The 17,808-nt window shown below is 47.7% G+C and overlaps 1 protein-coding gene across 2 annotated transcripts in view; it reads right to left on the bottom strand.

Moving 5' to 3' along the window:
* The window catches only part of DMGDH (dimethylglycine dehydrogenase), an 86,113-nt gene that overhangs the window by 37,259 nt on the left and 31,046 nt on the right, over positions 1-17,808 (bottom strand). For both annotated transcript variants that reach the window (XM_068107605.2, XM_078772742.1), the window contains exons 6-8: positions 17,385-17,633; positions 7,719-7,917; positions 7,466-7,635 (exon numbers count right to left, since the gene is read on the bottom strand). In XM_068107605.2, coding sequence (XP_067963706.2) covers positions 7,466-7,635; positions 7,719-7,917; positions 17,385-17,633 — 618 coding nt within the window. The remainder of the gene's footprint in view (positions 1-7,465; positions 7,636-7,718; positions 7,918-17,384; positions 17,634-17,808) is intronic.

Below are 17,808 nucleotides of genomic sequence, written 5' to 3'. Positions count from 1 at the left end.
TTAAAAAATTGAAAAATAAGGTCTTTAATCTTAAAGGCTCCTTAAAAAAAAATTTGAAAAATAAGGTCTGAAACCTAAAACAGTCTCCTTCAAAAGGACCAACTTTAAAAATTGAAAAATAAGGTCTTTAATCTGAAAGTCTCCTTCAAAAAAAATAGAAAAATAAGGTCATAAACAGTCTCCTTCAAAAGGACCAACCAAAAAAATTGAAAAATAAGGTCTTTAATCTTAGTCTCCTTCAAAAAAAAAAAAATGGAAAAATAAGGTCTTAAAGCTTAAACAGTCTCCTTCAAAAGGACCAACCAAAAAAATTGAAAAATGGTCTTTAATCTTAAAGTCTCCTTCAAAAGGACCAACTAAAAAAATTGAAAAATAGGGTCTTTAATCTTAAAGTCTTCAAAAAAAAAAAAAGGAAAAATAAGGTCTTAAAGCTTAAACAGTCTCCTTCAAAAGGACCAACCAAAAAAATTGAAAAATGGTCTTTAATCTTAAAGTCTCCTTCAAAAGGACCAACTAAAAAAATTGAAAAATAAGGTCTTTAATCTTAAAGTCTCCTTTAAAAAAAATTTGAAAAATAAGGCCTTTAATCTTAAAGTCTCCTTCAAAAAAAAATAGAAAAATAAGGTCTGAAACCTAAAACAGTCTCCTTCAAAAGGACCAACTTAAAAAATTGAAAAATAAGGTCTTTAATCTTAAAGTCTCCTTCAAAAAAAATAGAAAAATAAGGTCTTAACCTTAAACAGTCTCCTTCAAAAGGACCACCCCAAAAAATTGAAAAATAAGGTCTTTAATCTTAAAGTCTCCTTAACAAAAAAAATTGAAAAATAAGGCCTTTAATCTTAAAGTCTCCTTCAAAAAAAAATAGAAAAATAAGATCTTAAACCTTAAACAGTTTCCTTCAAAAAAAAAAATAGAAAAATAAGGTCTTAAACCTAAAACAGTCTCCTTCAAAAGGACCAACTTTAAAAATTGAAAAATAAGGTCTTTAATCTTAGTCTCCTTCAAAAAAAATAGAAAAATAAGGTCTTAAACCTTAAACAGTTTCCTTCAAAAGGACCAACCAAAAAAATAGAAAAATATGGTCTTTAATCTTAAAGTCTCCTTCAAAAAAAAAAAATAGAAAAATAAGGTCTTAAAGCTTAAACAGTCTCCTTCAAAAGGACCAACCAAAAAAATTGAAAAATGGTCTTTAATCTTAAAGTCTCCTTCAAAAGGACCAACTAAAAAAATTGAAAAATAAGGTCTTTAATCTTAAAGTCTCCTTAAAAAAAAAATTTGAAAAATAAGGCCTTTAATCTTAAAGTCTCCTTCAAAAAAAAAAATAGAAAAAGAAGGTCTTAAACCTTAAACAGTCTCCTTCTAGCTAAAAAAAATAGAAAAATAACGGCTTTAATCTTAAAGTCTCCTTCAAAAAAAAATAGAAAAATAAGGTCTTAAACCTTAAACAGTCTCCTTCAAAAGGACCAACTAAAAAAATTGAAAAATAAGGTCTTTAATCTTAGTCTCCTTAAAAAAAAATTTGAAAAATAAGGCCTTTAATCTGAAAGTCTCCTTCAAAAAAAAATAGAAAAAGAAGGTCTTAAACCTTAAACAGTCTCCTTCTAGCTAAAAAAAATGAAAAATAACAGCTTTAATCTTAAAGTCTCCTTCAAAAAAAAATAGAAAAATAAGGTCTTAAACCTTAAAGTCTCCTTCAAAAAAAAAATAGAAAAATAAGGCCTTTAATCTTAAAGTCTCCTTCAAAAAAAAATAGAAAAATAAGGTCTTAAACCTTAAAGTCTCCTTCAAAAAAAAAAATAGAAAAATAAGGTCTGAAACCTAAAACAGTATCCTTCAAAAGGACCAACTTAAAAAATTGAAAAATAAGGTCTTTAATCTTAAAGTCTCCTTCAAATAAAATAGAAAAATAAGGTCTTAACCTTAAACAGTCTCCTTCAAAAGGACCACCCCAAAAAATTGAAAAATAAGGTCTTTAATCTTAAAGTCTCCTTAACAAAAAAAATTGAAAAATAAGGCCTTTAATCTTAAAGTCTCCTTCAAAAAAAAATAGAAAAATAAGGTCTTAAACCTTAAACAGTTTCCTTCAAAAGGACCAACTTAAAAAATTGAAAAATAAGGTCTTTAATCTTAAAGTCTCCTTCAAAAAAAATAGAAAAATAAGGTCTTAAACCTAAAACAGTCTCCTTCAAAAGGACCAACTTTAAAAATTGAAAAATAAGGTCTTTAATCTTAGTCTCCTTCAAAAAAAATAGAAAAATAAGGTCTTAAACCTTAAACAGTTTCCTTCAAAAGGACCAACCAAAAAAATAGAAAAATATGGTCTTTAATCTTAAAGTCTCCTTCAAAAAAAAAAAATAGAAAAATAAGGTCTTAAAGCTTAAACAGTCTCCTTCAAAAGGACCAACCAAAAAAATTGAAAAATGGTCTTTAATCTTAAAGTCTCCTTCAAAAGGACCAACTAAAAAAATTGAAAAATAAGGTCTTTAATCTTAAAATCTCCTTAAAAAAAAAATTTGAAAAATAAGGCCTTTAATCTTAAAGTCTCCTTCAAAAAAAAAAATAGAAAAAGAAGGTCTTAAACCTTAAACAGTCTCCTTCTAGCTAAAAAAAATAGAAAAATAACGGCTTTAATCTTAAAGTCTCCTTCAAAAAAAAATAGAAAAATAAGGTCTTAAACCTTAAACAGTCTCCTTCAAAAGGACCAACTAAAAAAATTGAAAAATAAGGTCTTTAATCTTAGTCTCCTTAAAAAAAAATTTGAAAAATAAGGCCTTTAATCTGAAAGTCTCCTTCAAAAAAAAATAGAAAAAGAAGGTCTTAAACCTTAAACAGTCTCCTTCTAGCTAAAAAAAATGAAAAATAACAGCTTTAATCTTAAAGTCTCCTTCAAAAAAAAATAGAAAAATAAGGTCTTAAACCTTAAAGTCTCCTTCAAAAAAAAAATAGAAAAATAAGGCCTTTAATCTTAAAGTCTCCTTCAAAAAAAAATAGAAAAATAAGGTCTTAAACCTTAAAGTCTCCTTCAAAAAAAAAAATAGAAAAATAAGGTCTGAAACCTAAAACAGTATCCTTCAAAAGGACCAACTTAAAAAATTGAAAAATAAGGTCTTTAATCTTAAAGTCTCCTTCAAATAAAATAGAAAAATAAGGTCTTAACCTTAAACAGTCTCCTTCAAAAGGACCACCCCAAAAAATTGAAAAATAAGGTCTTTAATCTTAAAGTCTCCTTAACAAAAAAAATTGAAAAATAAGGCCTTTAATCTTAAAGTCTCCTTCAAAAAAAAATAGAAAAATAAGGTCTTAAACCTTAAACAGTTTCCTTCAAAAAAAAAAATAGAAAAATAAGGTCTTAAACCTAAAACAGTCTCCTTCAAAAGGACCAACTTTAAAAATTGAAAAATAAGGTCTTTAATCTTAGTCTCCTTCAAAAAAAATAGAAAAATAAGGTCTTAAACCTTAAACAGTTTCCTTCAAAAGGACCAACCAAAAAAATAGAAAAATATGGTCTTTAATCTTAAAGTCTCCTTCAAAAAAAAAAAATAGAAAAATAAGGTCTTAAAGCTTAAACAGTCTCCTTCAAAAGGACCAACCAAAAAAATTGAAAAATGGTCTTTAATCTTAAAGTCTCCTTCAAAAGGACCAACTAAAAAAATTGAAAAATAAGGTCTTTAATCTTAAAGTCTCCTTTAAAAAAAAATTTGAAAAATAAGGCCTTTAATCTTAAAGTCTCCTTCAAAAAAAAAAATAGAAAAAGAAGGTCTTAAACCTTAAACAGTCTCCTAGCTAAAAAAAATAGAAAAATAACGGCTTTAATCTTAAAGTCTCCTTCAAAAAAAAATAGAAAAATAAGGTCTTAAACCTTAAACAGTCTCCTTCAAAAGGACCAACTAAAAAAATTTAAAAATAAGGTCTTTAATCTTAGTCTCCTTAAAAAAAAATTTGAAAAATAAGGCCTTTAATCTGAAAGTCTCCTTCAAAAAAAAATAGAAAAAGAAGGTCTTAAACCTTAAACAGTCTCCTTCTAGCTAAAAAAATTGAAAAATAACGGCTTTAATCTTAAAGTCTCCTTCAAAAAAAAATAGAAAAATAAGGTCTTAAACCTTAAACAGTCTCCTTCAAAAGGACCAACTAAAAAAATTGAAAAATAAGGTCTTTAATCTTAGTCTCCTTAAAAAAAAATTTGAAAAATAAGGCCTTTAATCTGAAAGTCTCCTTCAAAAAAAAATAGAAAAAGAAGGTCTTAAACCTTAAACAGTCTCCTTCTAGCTAAAAAAATTGAAAAATAACGGCTTTAATCTTAAAGTCTCCTTCAAAAAAAAATAGAAAAATAAGGTCTTAAACCTTAAACAGTCTCCTTCAAAAGGACCAACTAAAAAAATTGAAAAATAAGGTCTTTAATCTTAGTCTCCTTAAAAAAAAATTTGAAAAATAAGGCCTTTAATCTGAAAGTCTCCTTCAAAAAAAATAGAAAAATAAGGTCTTAAACCTTAAACAGTCGCCTTCAAAAAAAAAAATAGAAAAATAAGGTCTTAAACTTTAAACAGTCTCCTTCAAAAGGACCAACCAAAAAAATTGAAAAATAAGGTCTTTAATCTTAGTCTCCTTCAAAAAAAAAATTGAAAAATAAAGTCTGAAACCTTAAACAGTCTCCTTCAAAAGGACCAACGAAAAAAATTGAAAAATAGGGTCTTTAATCTTCATCTCCTTCAAAAAAAAATTGAAAAATAAGGTCTGAAACCTAAAACAGTCTCCTTCAAAAGGACCAACTTTAAAAATTGAAAAATAAGGTCTTTAATCTTAAAGGCTCCTTCAAAAAAAAATAGAAAAATAAGGTCTTAAACCTTAAACAGTCTCCTTCAAAAGGACCAACTAAAAAAATTGAAAAATAAGGTCTTTAATCTTAGTCTCCTTAAAAAAAAATTTGAAAAATAAGGCCTTTAATCTGAAAGTCTCCTTCAAAAAAAAATAGAAAAAGAAGGTCTTAAACCTTAAACAGTCTCCTTCTAGCTAAAAAAATTGAAAAATAACGGCTTTAATCTTAAAGTCTCCTTCAAAAAAAAATAGAAAAATAAGGTCTTAAACCTTAAACAGTCTCCTTCAAAAGGACCAACTAAAAAAATTGAAAAATAAGGTCTTTAATCTTAGTCTCCTTAAAAAAAAATTTGAAAAATAAGGCCTTTAATCTGAAAGTCTCCTTCAAAAAAAATAGAAAAATAAGGTCTTAAACCTTAAACAGTCGCCTTCAAAAAAAAAAATAGAAAAATAAGGTCTTAAACTTTAAACAGTCTCCTTCAAAAGGACCAACCAAAAAAATTGAAAAATAAGGTCTTTAATCTTAGTCTCCTTCAAAAAAAAAATTGAAAAATAAAGTCTGAAACCTTAAACAGTCTCCTTCAAAAGGACCAACGAAAAAAATTGAAAAATAGGGTCTTTAATCTTCATCTCCTTCAAAAAAAAATTGAAAAATAAGGTCTGAAACCTAAAACAGTCTCCTTCAAAAGGACCAACTTTAAAAATTGAAAAATAATGTCTTTAATCATAACGTCTCCTTCAAAAAAAATTGAAAAATAAGGCCTTTAATCTTAAAGTCTCTTTCTAACTAAAAAAATTGAAAAATAAGGTCTTTAATCTTGAAGTCTCCTTCAAAAAAAAATTGAAAAATAAGGTCTTAAACCTTAAACAGTCTCCTTCAAAAGGACTAACTAAAATAAGTGGTTTTCAACGAGATTTTCATCAAGAAAATTATATTTGAAACGAAAAAGTATCTATAAATTGCCATGAGATTTTCATCAAAAAAAATGTTGAAGTCACGTTTTGCAATATAAATATGGTGATTACATATGATGGTACCATCATTCCCCCAATGCTCTCCAATCAATAAACTCACGATACGACAAACGTGACTGGAATGTAACATTCCCCAAAGTCTGTGCACTAATCCCCACGTTGGTTGAAGCCGTGCAGAATGACGAGAACAGGCAGGCATTGGCACAGCGGCGGACGAGGAGTTACGAGGTCAGAGGTCGATATGGGAATTGAGCCGATATGGGAACCAACGGCGATCAACACAATGATGTCAATATGGGAATCCCAACGACAAAACAAGATGCACCAAGCGGGCAGCCTCTTCGAGGACAAAATGGCGTGTCGGCCTGTAATGGAGGTGCTAGATTTCTCTCCAACAATAACTCACACTTGGTAATACAACCTGAGACGCAGGTTTAATTGCAATTGCAATATAGGACGATGTCGCGGGCAATCCCTCCCCCAGGAAGCCTCAACTCATTCGCGACCAATATCAAAAAAGTCCACTCGCAGCCCCGATACAAAGGGGGAAGGGATTACAAAGAAGGAATGACAAAGTTGGAATGACACAAAAGATGTGATGGCAATCTCGAAAAGGATTGTGGTGTTTATTGTGCTGTCATTTGTAGCCTGGTGTTGGCTTAGCGGTTAGGGTGCCGGCTTGGGATCCTAGGATCCTGGGTTCGAATCCCGGTCGATCACCGAATTAGCGCCAGGAGGGTTGACTCAGCCTGTCATCCCTCCGAGGTCGGCAAACTGAGTACCAGTTCACTGGTAAGTCCCTGTGTGTCGCAAGAGGCGACTAACAGGGTTGGTGGCAGGAAGGGCATCCGGTCATAAAACATCGCTTCAAAAAGGGGACCACGGTGCCTGAAAAAGGCCAACCCCTGCCCTGCGGGGAAAAATTGCCTCTAAAGGCAGTTGTGTTGTTGTTGATTGTCTGTTATTGATTGTTTTAAGCTGACTCTGTGGTGTAATGGTGGAGTTTGCGGTTCAAACCCGGCAGTCATACCAAAGACTATAAAAATGATACGTGCTGCTTTCTTGCTTGATGCTTAGCATTTAAAACGATAGAGAACAGACAAACAACCATCGGTTGGTAATAGTAGCACAGGCTTTTGCCTGTTTCTCTGTGAACAGGATATCTCAAAACGTTGTGGATGGATTCTGATGAAATTTGGTGGAGAGGTTGGGTGTATGACAAGGACGAAATGATTATATCTTAGTGAACATCCACATCTGGAGAAGATTTTTAAAAATTTAAGTGATTCTTCACCATTATGGATAGGGTCAAAACGATACATAGCACGATATTGGAAAAAGTTGTGGACAGATTCATACAAAACTTGTTGGTTGAGTTCGGTAGGTGACGACAACAAACCAATTGGATTTTGGAGGTCGGGATCCATAGTAGTGATCCAGTGTTATATCTCACTGATAGGACGGATCCTGGATCCATCCTATCAGTGAGATACAAAACGTAAACTGTTCAGCTTGGCGGAGGTATGCGGTTTACCGAGTCCCGTTCTCGTTTAAAGTGCATTGGGTCAATGGAAAAATTATTGGATATACAAAATACAATGTAAGCAGTTTTTAGCAACAGGTCTCTCCAGGATGGAATTCTATCCCAAGGATGCAGAATTTTAACCTGTTTACGAACCTGCATTGTTCATGCCGTAGGATTCCTTGGCCTTGGCCCGTGCATAATGTGGAGTTGCCCAACCATCAAAACGATTGGGGTCAGCCTCAATGAGGTCATATGGCGGCTCACCATTCATGATCCAGTCTGCAAGGTACTTACCCACACCTCCCGCATGCACGATTCCATATCTGTTAAAAAAGGGTTTCATCACATCACTCTTTCACAATGGTGATTCATTTATATGTGAGGGGTGCTCCCTAGTTATACTCACCCAAACCCCACAGCCACCCAGTAGTTCTTTGAACCCTCATAAGGCCCCACAAGGGGTAGAGGTTCTGGGCTGTACATGATGGGTCCACAAACAACCCTGGAGATTTCAGCATCTTTAAGTACTGGCACGACCTCCATGGCTTTCTCCACATGAGGCAGGAGCCGATCAAGGTCAGACTCAAACAGCTCCTTCCCAAAGCCTGCCCACAAAATATGAGAAGAGCTCAGTTGTCTCGGCTTTGCCCATTTGGTATTTTCAACAGAATTTTCCCCATGATTTTCCTCATCTTACTATAATTCACCAAATGTCCGTCTGTCCGTCTGTTCCCAGGTACCGCAAAAACCGCTGAACCGATCGCAACGAAATTTTGGTTGGGTAATCCTGGGACCCCCTGGAGTAAAATAGGCTATTGTGGGGGTTACCCCATTGGGACATAATCTACAGGCACGGGACCAGTGGGGCTATTGATGGTATGGGCGTGGCGTGCGCTCGGTTGTTGGAGCCACGCCTCCTTAAGAGTGATTTTGTGTTATAAAAGATGCATGAGTTCCGGTCGCGAGTTAGTTCTGTTGGAATAAAGGAGCTTTGAACAAGCTGAGAAGTGTCTCGCCCTCTCGTCATCCGCAACTCCTACATTGGTGACCCCGCCTTGCTCTCGAACGTTTTCGGAGCTTCAAACGAACATGGCGACAAGCGCAGTTTCGATTAAACTGCCGGAGTTTTGGGAACGACAAGCTGCCGTTTGGTTCGCACAAGCTGAGGCTCAATTCGCCATTCGGAGCATTTCTGCTGACGACACGAAGTATTATTACGTCGTTTCTGCGCTCAGCGGCTCCACTGCGACCAGAGTGGTGAGCCTTCTCCAGGATCCTCTGAAGGGCCGCAAGTACGAGACGCTAAAGGCGCTGCTGCTCGTAACCTTCGAGCTCAGTGAGGCCGAGCGCGCCCACCAGCAATTTTCTCAACCCGGGCTGGGCGACTCCAAGCCGTCGGAGCTTATGGACCACATGTTGTCTCTCCTGGGCAGCCACCGACCATGTTTCCTCTTCAAAGAACTGTTCCTGCAACAGCTGCCAGGTCAGTTACGGACAGCCCTGGCCAACTCGTCTGTTAAGGATTTCCGCACCCTGGCCAGGGAAGCAGACAAGTTTTTCTTCACAGACAAGTTTTTCTCCACAGACAAGACAAGTCCGCAGACAAGACAGCAATGTAGTGCAGCTGCATGGGATCCCGGCCCCGTCGAGCCTACGCCGCTGGCAGACACCGTCGTGGCCGCCATTACGGCCCAGCGGCGGAAGGCCCCAGGCTTGTGCTTTTACCACGCAAGGTTTGGGCCCAAGGCCAAGGCATGCCGGCCACCCTGCAGCTTCAGCGAGTCGGGAAACGGGATGGCAGGCGCTCGTTAATTGCCATGAGCGTCGGCCATTCGGGCAGTTTGTTGTTCATTTCTGACACCGACTCCGGACGTCGTTTCCTCTGCGACACAGGGGCCCAGGTGAGCGTTCTACCTGCGTCGTCGGCGTCAGAGTCACGGCCCCACCCTGGAAGCCGCCAACGGCAGTGCTATTCAGACTTTTGGCAAACGGACCATGGCACTGTGCTTTGGCGGGCAGCGGTTTACATGGGATTTACATGGGATGCATGGGAGGGTGTCCACCCCCTTGCTGGGCGCTGATTTCCTCTGCGCCAATGGCCTATTGGTGGATGTTAAAAATTGGCGGCTCATTAATGTGGAGACATTCAGTTCTCTTCCATGCTCGCTGAGCAGGTCCGCCTCGACGAGGCTTGCGTGCACGCTCTCGACCTCCGATGAGTTCGCCCGCCTCCTCACCGAGTTCCCGGCCCTTACACAGCCCACCTTTTCGGCCGTTGCCGTCAAGCAAGGGGTGGAGCATCACATTCTGACCACCGGCCCGCCTGTCTATGCCCGGGCTTGACGCCTCGACCCGGCGAAACTCGCAATCAAAAAGGCGGAGTTCGACACGTTGGAGCGTCTTGGCATCGTGCGACGGTCCAACAGCCCGTGGGCCTCGCCTCCCCACATTGTGCCGAAGCCGGGTGGCGGTTGGTGCCCGTGCGGGGATTATCGCCACTTTAACGATGCCACTACCCCCGACCGCTACCCAATCCCGCACATCCAGGATTTTTCCACCCACTTGGCCGGTAAAGGTTTTTTTTCTAAAGTGGACCTCCTTCGTGGTTACCACCAAGTCCCCGTCCGGCCGCAGGACGTTCCTAAGACCGCGGTGATTACATCGTTCGGGCTTTTCAAATTCCTCCATATGCCTTTTGGGCTCAAGAACGCAGCCCAGGCTTTCCAGCGCCTGATGGACAGCGTGTTGCGGGATTTGCCGTTTCAGTTCGTCTACCTGGACGATATTCTCATCGCCAGCGCTTCGAGGACGGAACACATGCTTCACCTCCGAGCGCTCTTTGAACGCCTCAGTCAGCATGGCCTGATCATTAACCCGGCCAAGTGCTTGTTCGGGGTGGCCTCAATTGACTTTCTCGGCCACCGCATCACGAGGGAGGGGGCCGTCCCACTGCCATCTAAAGTGGAGGCTGGGAAGGATAATACGGTCGCCGATTGTCTCCCCCAGTCCATAGCTGGCGCGGTTCACCTTGGCATCGACTACGCCTGCATGGCGGCCGATCAGATCTCCGACCCGGATGTCCAGGCCTGCAGGGTGGTGGTCACGGGACTTCGACTGCCTGATGTGTCGTTCAAGGACACGGGCACCACGCTACTGTGCGACGTATCTTTGGGACAGCCTCGCCCTGTCGTACCCACCAGCTGGAGACGGCTGGTGTTTGATGCCGTCCACGGTCTTTCTCACCCGGGCAGGAAGGCGTCGCAAAAGTTGGTGGCGGCGAAGTTCGTTTGGCACTGGCTCAGGAAGGATGTGCGCGACTGGGCCAACACCTGCATCGAGTGCCAATGCTCGAAGGTGCATCGCCATACCCAGGCCCCATTGGCAGCATTCACAGTGCCCGAGCGACGGTTTGACCATCTTAACATGGACCTGGTAGGGCCCCTCTCCCCCTCGCGGGGATTCACCCACCTCCTCACGATGGTTGATCGGACCACCAGGTGGCCAGAGGCCATCCCGCTCACATCTACAACATCCGCCGATGTGGCCCGGGCGTTCATCGGCACTTGGGTTGCCCGTTTGGCGCCCCCTCGGACATCTCTTCAGACAGGGGGCCACAATTCACTTCAGAGCTCTGGGGTGCTGTTGCCCAGGGGTTGGGGGTAAAGCTCCATCGCACCACTGCATATCATCCCCAGGCTAATGGATTGTGTGAGAGGTTCCATCGCTCTATGAAAGCTGCTCTCAGGGCGAGCTCTCAGGGATGACAGTTGGGTTGACAGACTCCCGTGGGTCATGTTGGGCCTCAGGTCAGCCCCTAAGGAAGACCTCCAGTCCTCATCCGCGGAGCTCGTCTATGGCCAGCCGCTGCGAGTTCCCGGGGAGTTCATGCCTGACGCCACAAGCCCCTGGTCCACTGCCCGTCAGCGGTGGGTTCTCCGGAAGAATGCCAAGAAGCTTGCACCAGTGCCCACATCTCAACATGGTTTGCCTCAGGCCCACGTCCCGCCGGATCTACGTACAGCGGAGTACATCTTTGTTCGCCATGACACACACCTGGGGCCGCTTCGGCCGCCTTACAACGGGCCTTTCCGCGTTCTGGAGGCCGGGGACAAGTCCTTCGTGGTCGACATCGGTGGCAAACCGGACCACCTTTCGGTGGACCGCCTCAAGCCGGCTCACTTGGACCTAGACCAGCCCCCTCGGTGGGCTCAACCCTCACGGCGGGGCCGTCCCCCCTCGGGTAAGTCCCCGGTTGGCCCGCCCACCGCCAAGCTAACAGTCCCTGCTCGGGTCATCAGTCGTTTCAGCCGGGTGGTTAAGGCCCCCCGAAAACTGACATTGCCCATGCGAGTGAATTCCGGGGGGGCACATGTGGGGGTTACCCCATTGGGACATAATCCACAGGCACGGGACCAGTGGGGCTATTGATGGTATGGGCGTGGCGTGCGCTCGGTTGTTGGAGCCACGCCTCCTTAAGAGTGATTTTGTGTTATAAAAGATGCATGAGTTCCGGTCGCGAGTTAGTTCTGTTGGAATAAAGGAGCTTTGAACAAGCTGAGAAGTGTCTCGCCCTCTCGTCATTCGCAACTCCGACACTATATTGTTTTTCCAATTATTTTTCCTATTTTTCCAAACACGATGGTGTAGCGGTTACCGCTGGATGCACACAATCGCCTTGCACCGGCCAGAACACGGCCAGACGCGCCTCTCCCGGGCATGCCCGGACTCACTGTTCCCGGGCACGCCCGAACCTCCCGGGCACGCCCAGTCTCGTCTTTCCCGGGCATGCCCGCTCTCGCCTTTCCAGGGCTCGCCCAGAGCGTCCGGGCATGCCCGCTATCGCCTTTTCAGGGCTCGCCCAGAGCGTCCGGGCATGCCCGCTATCGCCTTTCCAGGGCTCGCCCAGAGCGTCCGGGCATGCCCGCTATCGCCTTTCCAGGGCTCGCCCAGAGCGTCCGGGCATGCCCGCTATCGCCTTTCCAGGGCTCGCCCAGAGCGCCCGGGCACGCCCAGCCTCGACTTGCCAGGCCGCAGCCAAACACGCCCGGGCAGGTCCAGACCCGCCTTTCCAAGGCTCGCCCTTGACACCCGGGCATGCCCGGTATAGCTTTTGCCGGGCAAACTTCCCGACATAAATGTGTATATATATTGCTGCCCGATAAACGGGCTTGTCAGAATACCTGAGCTGTTTTGTTTCAATAAAGCAACTCGGACGAATTCCGTCTTTGGTCGCGTCAATTCTTTCGACTCGTGTTGGAGCGCAGTTCCTTCATTGGTGACCTACCGACATGGATACGGCAGTGACGCTTAAACTGCCTACCTTCTGGGAGGCTCACGCGGCTGTTTGGTTCGCTCAGGCGGACTCTCAGTTCGCCCTGCGAGGCATCACCGCGGACGACACCCGCTTCCACCATGTTGTGGCGGCGCTCGGTTCCGCCACCGCGGCCCGCGCCTTGAGCCTCCTCGAGCACCCGCCGGCTGCTGACAAATACGACGCGCTGAAGACACTCCTCCTCGACGCTTTCGCCCTCTCACCGGCAGCACGCGCACGGCGCCTGCTCGCTCTGCCCGAGCTCGGCGACACGCGCCCGTCAGAGCGCATGGACAATATGCTCTCGTTGCTCGGTGAGCACTCTCCGGATTATCTGTCCCGCGAGCTGTTCCTTCGCCAGCTGCCTCACCCGGTACGCCTCGCCCTGGCTGGCACGTTGATCACGGATTCCCGCGCCCTCGCCAGGGAAGCCGATAAGGTCTCCTCGGCGGGCCAGCACATCGGCGCGGTTACCTGGAGCCCGCCGCCGTCCGAGGCGACGCCCACGACGCCCGAGCGCCCTGCGCGGTTGGAGGCCGAACTGCCGGTGCAACTGGCGGCCGCCACACCGCACCGCCCGCTTCCGACACGATGGCCGGGGCCTCCACCTGACCGGGCGTGGTGTTATTACCACGCCAGGTTCGGACACAAGGCTCGGACGTGCCGGCCCCCGTGCACTTTCGGCAGGTCGGGAAACGGCCGGGCCGGCGTTCATTCCCAGCCATGAGCGCTGGCCACTCGGGCAACTTGCTGTTTATTCGGGACAAAGCGTCTGGGCGGCGTTTCCTGTGTGACACCGGCGCCCAACTGAGCGTCATACCCGCCTCCGAGCAGGACAGGCGGGACGCCGTTTGCGGCCCCTCTTTGGTCGCTGCTAATGGCTCGGCCATACGCACTTTCGGCCCACGCGTTGTCACCCTCTGCTTCGGCAGCCAGCGTTTTCAATGGACTTTTGTGACCACCTGCGTCCCCATGGCTTTGCTGGGCGCCGACTTCCTCTGCACGCACGGGCTGCTGGTCGACGTCAAACGTCGTCGCCTTGTCAACGCCGAGACCTTCAGCTCCCTGGCGTGCACGATGAGCAGCTCCGCGCCGACCGAACTGGCGTGCGCCCTCCCGGCAGTGAACGAGTTCGCTCGCCTGCTCGCGGAATTCCCGGCCCTCACACGGCCGACGTTTTCGGCCGTCGCGGTGCGGCACGGGATTGAGCACCACATACCCACTACGGGCCCGCTGGTCTATGCCAGGGCCCGCCACCTCGACCCGGCCAAGCTCGCCGTGGCGAAGGCCGAGTTCGACGCGTTGGAGCACCTCGGCATCGTGCGGCGCTCCGATAGCGCGTGGGCCTCGCCACTGCACATCGTGCCAAAGCCGGGGGGTGGATGGCGCCCGTGTGGCGACTACCGCCGTCTCAACGACGCTACCACCCCCGACAGGTACCCGATCCCGCATATTCAGGACTTTTCCGCCCGTTTGGCGGGACGGGTCATCTTTTCGAAAATTGACCTGATACGGGGCTACCACCAGGTACCTGTACGGGCGGCCGACGTCCCGAAGACGGCCGTCATCATGCCGTTCGGCCTGTTCGAATTTTTGCGGATGCCGTTTGGCCTCAAGAACGCGGCCCAGGCGTTCCAGCGCTTGATGGACGGCGTGCTGCGCGACCTGCCGTTTCTTTTCGTCTATCTGGACGATATCCTCGTCGCCAGCACGTCCCGCGCCGAGCACCTCCTCCACCTCCGAACACTGTTCGGTCGCCTCAGCGAGCACGGCTTAATTGTCAACCCGGTCAAATGCCACTTCGGCGCGACGACCGTTGACTTTTTGGGCCACCGCATCACCAAGACCGGGGCCGTGCCGCTGCCGACCAAGGTCGAGGCCATCACCACGTTCCCGCGTCCCCGTTCCATCAAGGCCCTCCAAGAGTTCCTCGGCATGGTGAATTTTTATCACCGATTCGTGCCCCGCGCTGCTCAGCTCATGCGGCCCCTTTACGAGGCCCTCCGGGGCAAGCCGGCCAAGCATGACATTGTTTGGTCCACGGCCATGGACGCGGCCTTCGCCAGCGCCAAACGGGCCCTCGCCGACGCAACGCTGCTGGCTCACCCGGTGCTCAACGCGCCCATCGCCCTCACTACGGACGCCTCCAACTACGCGGTGGGCGCCGTCCATGAGCAATGGGTGGACGGGGTTTGGCAGCCACTCGCTTTTTTCAGCCGGCAACTCCGGCCGAACGAGTTAAACTACAGCACGTTCGACCGCGAGCTGCTCGGGCTATTCCTGGCCGTTTGCCATTTCCGACACCTCCTGGAGGGCCGCCCGTTCACGGCTTTCGTCGACCACAAGCCGTTGGTCTACGTAATGGCTAAGGTCACGGAGCCGTGGTCGGCCCGCCAGCAGCGCCACCTCTCCGCCGTGTCGGAGTTCACCACGGACATCATCCAGCACGTCGCCGGCAAAGACAACGCCGTGGCCGACTGTCTTTCTCGGGCCAGCGCGAACGCGGTCCACCTCGGCGTGGACTTCGCGCTCATGGCGGCCGACCAGACCACCGACGCCTCGGTGCAGGCACTCCGTGCGGCGGACACGGGCCTCCGCCTGGCCGACATTCCCTTCGCGGGCACCGTCCTGCTCTGCGACGTCTCCCAGGGCCAGCCTCGCCCCATCGTGCCTCTTTCCTGGCAGCGCCGCATCTTCGCCTCCATCCACGGCCTTTCTCACCCGGGCCGGAAAGCTTCTCAGAAGCTGGTGTCGGCGCGTTTCGTCTGGCACGGCCTTCGACGAAACATCCGCGACTGGGCCAACGCCTGCACGGCCTGCCAGCTGGTCAAGGTCCACCGCCACACCCAGGCCCCGCTGGCACCTTTCGCCGTGCCTGAACGGTGTTTCGACCACGTCCACGTGGACCTGGTGGGTCCCCTGCCCCCCTCGCGGGGGTTCACCCACCTGCTCACCATGGTGGACAGGACCACCAGGTGGCCGGAGGCCGTGCCCCTCGCCTCCACCACCACCGCCGACGTGGCGCAGGCGTTCATCGCCACCTGGGTCGCGCGCTTCGGCGCACCAGCGGACATCTCGTCCGACCGCGGCCCACAGTTCACGTCTGAGCTTTGGGGCGCGGTCGCCCGTTCGTTGGGGGTCACGCTGCACCGCACCACGGCCTACCACCCCCAAGCCAACGGGTTGTGCGAGCGGTTTCACCGCTCCATGAAGGCCGCACTCATGGCCGGCCTTCAGGATGACGGTTGGGCCGACCGGCTGCCGTGGGTCCTTTTGGGCCTTCGCACGGCCCCCAAGGAAGACCTCCATGCGTCCGCCGCCGAGCTCGTCTACGGCCAGCCGCTCCGCGTCCCGGGCGAATTTGTGCCCGACGCTACCGGTCCCTGGTCCGCCGCTGGCCAGGGCTCGGACCTCCAGGAGGCCGCCCGACGATTTGCCCCCGTGCCGACGTCCCGCCACGGTGGCCACCAGTCCTACGTCCCCCCGGCGCTTCGCACAGCGGAGTACGTCTTTGTGCGTCATGACGCGCACCGGGGGCCACTCCGGCCGCCGTACGACGGGCCCTTCCGGGTCCTGCGACGGGGCAACAAGTCTTTCATCATCGACTTCGGCGGACGGCCGGACCGGATTTCTGTGGACCGCCTCAAACCGGCGCACATGGACGTCGACCGACCACCACGGTTGGCCCTTCCTCCGCGGCAAGGCCGCCCCCCGTCCACAGTTCCCCCCGCTCGACCACCCACCACCATGTCGGACCCCTCCCCACGACCCTCCAGGGGTCGCTTTGGTGGGGTCATCCGGACCCCCCTTAAATTGACCCTGCCGGTGCAGGTCGATTCTGGAGGGGCGTGTGTAGCGGTTACCGCTGGATGCACACAATCGCCTTGCACCGGCCAGAACACGGCCAGACGCGCCTCTCCCGGGCATGCCCGGACTCACTGTTCCCGGGCACGCCCGAACCTCCCGGGCATGCCCGCTATCGCCTTTTCAGGGCTCGCCCAGAGCGTCTGGGCATGCCCGCTATCGCCTTTCCAGGGCTCGCCCAGAGCGTCCGGGCATGCCCGCTATCGCCTTTCCAGGGCTCGCCCAGAGCGCCCGGGCACGCCCAGCCTCGACTTGCCAGGCCGCAGCCAAACACGCCCGGGCAGGTCCAGACTCGCCTTTCCAAGGCTCGCCCTTGTCACCCGGGCATGCCCGGTATAGCTTTTGCCGGGCAAACTTCCCGACATAAATGTGTATATATATTGCTGCCCGATAAACGGGCTTGTCAGAATACCTGAGCTGTTTTGTTTCAATAAAGCAACTCGGACGAATTCCGTCTTTGGTCGCGTCAATTCTTTCGACTCGCGTTGGAGCGCAGTTCCTTCAATGGAATAATATTTACCGATATGAACAGTGATGTGACTTTTATTGAAATTCTACAAATACTGTTTAGATTTTGATGATTTGCGTGTGATATGATTTAACGGATGTTTATATAAATCGTTTAAAATAAAAAAAAAGCCTTCAATTTCTGATATTTTGCCTTTTCATTTGGGTCTCCCAATTGAAGCCCCGCCCGTAGGGCGGGTACCGTTTCCAGTAGGTTCAAGTCCCATACACTGTGTTGACTTGCTCATTGCTTCATAATATCCACGTTGTACATGTAAAAATACATAATGTCTTTGTCTTGCTAGTAATAATGTAGAAACTCCCGTGTGCAGATATTAAACAAACACGTTTCAATTTGTGTGTACATCATGATGTGAGCAGTGTTTGCACCAGATGGGACGCCATTCTCCATCCAGTCGTCCTGTAGTCGCATTGTCTCTTTACTCTCATAGGGGCCTATCAGGAGGCCTTGCCGCTCTTGTCGCAGGTAATAGGAACCCTCGATGTCTCGCAGTACTGGGATTTCCTGTTGAAGAGCTGCCACCTCTGGGACTGCAGAAGTGATGAAATATTGATGATGTATCGTCATCAATTGGTGTTCCACTCCAGCCATTTTACCCAACTCCTTGGCCCAGAATCCTGCATGAAATACACCACATGTCAAAACCTGTTTGCATTTCTTAACACAACTTGGTCGATCAGGACAAGAGATAGGTTTGTGACACCAATGAGAGTTGTGACACTACATGGACTATAGAGATACAAAGTTTCTAGGCCACAAGATACAAAGTTTCTAAAAAATGGAATCGCTGTT

Source organism: Myxine glutinosa, chromosome 2 (assembly GCF_964187855.1).
Source record: "Myxine glutinosa chromosome 2, kmMyxGlut1.1, whole genome shotgun sequence".
Classification (NCBI taxonomy): domain Eukaryota; kingdom Metazoa; phylum Chordata; class Myxini; order Myxiniformes; family Myxinidae; genus Myxine; species Myxine glutinosa.
The sequence above is the reverse complement of the archived record's forward strand: the minus strand, read 5'-3'. Positions and strand labels throughout refer to the sequence as shown.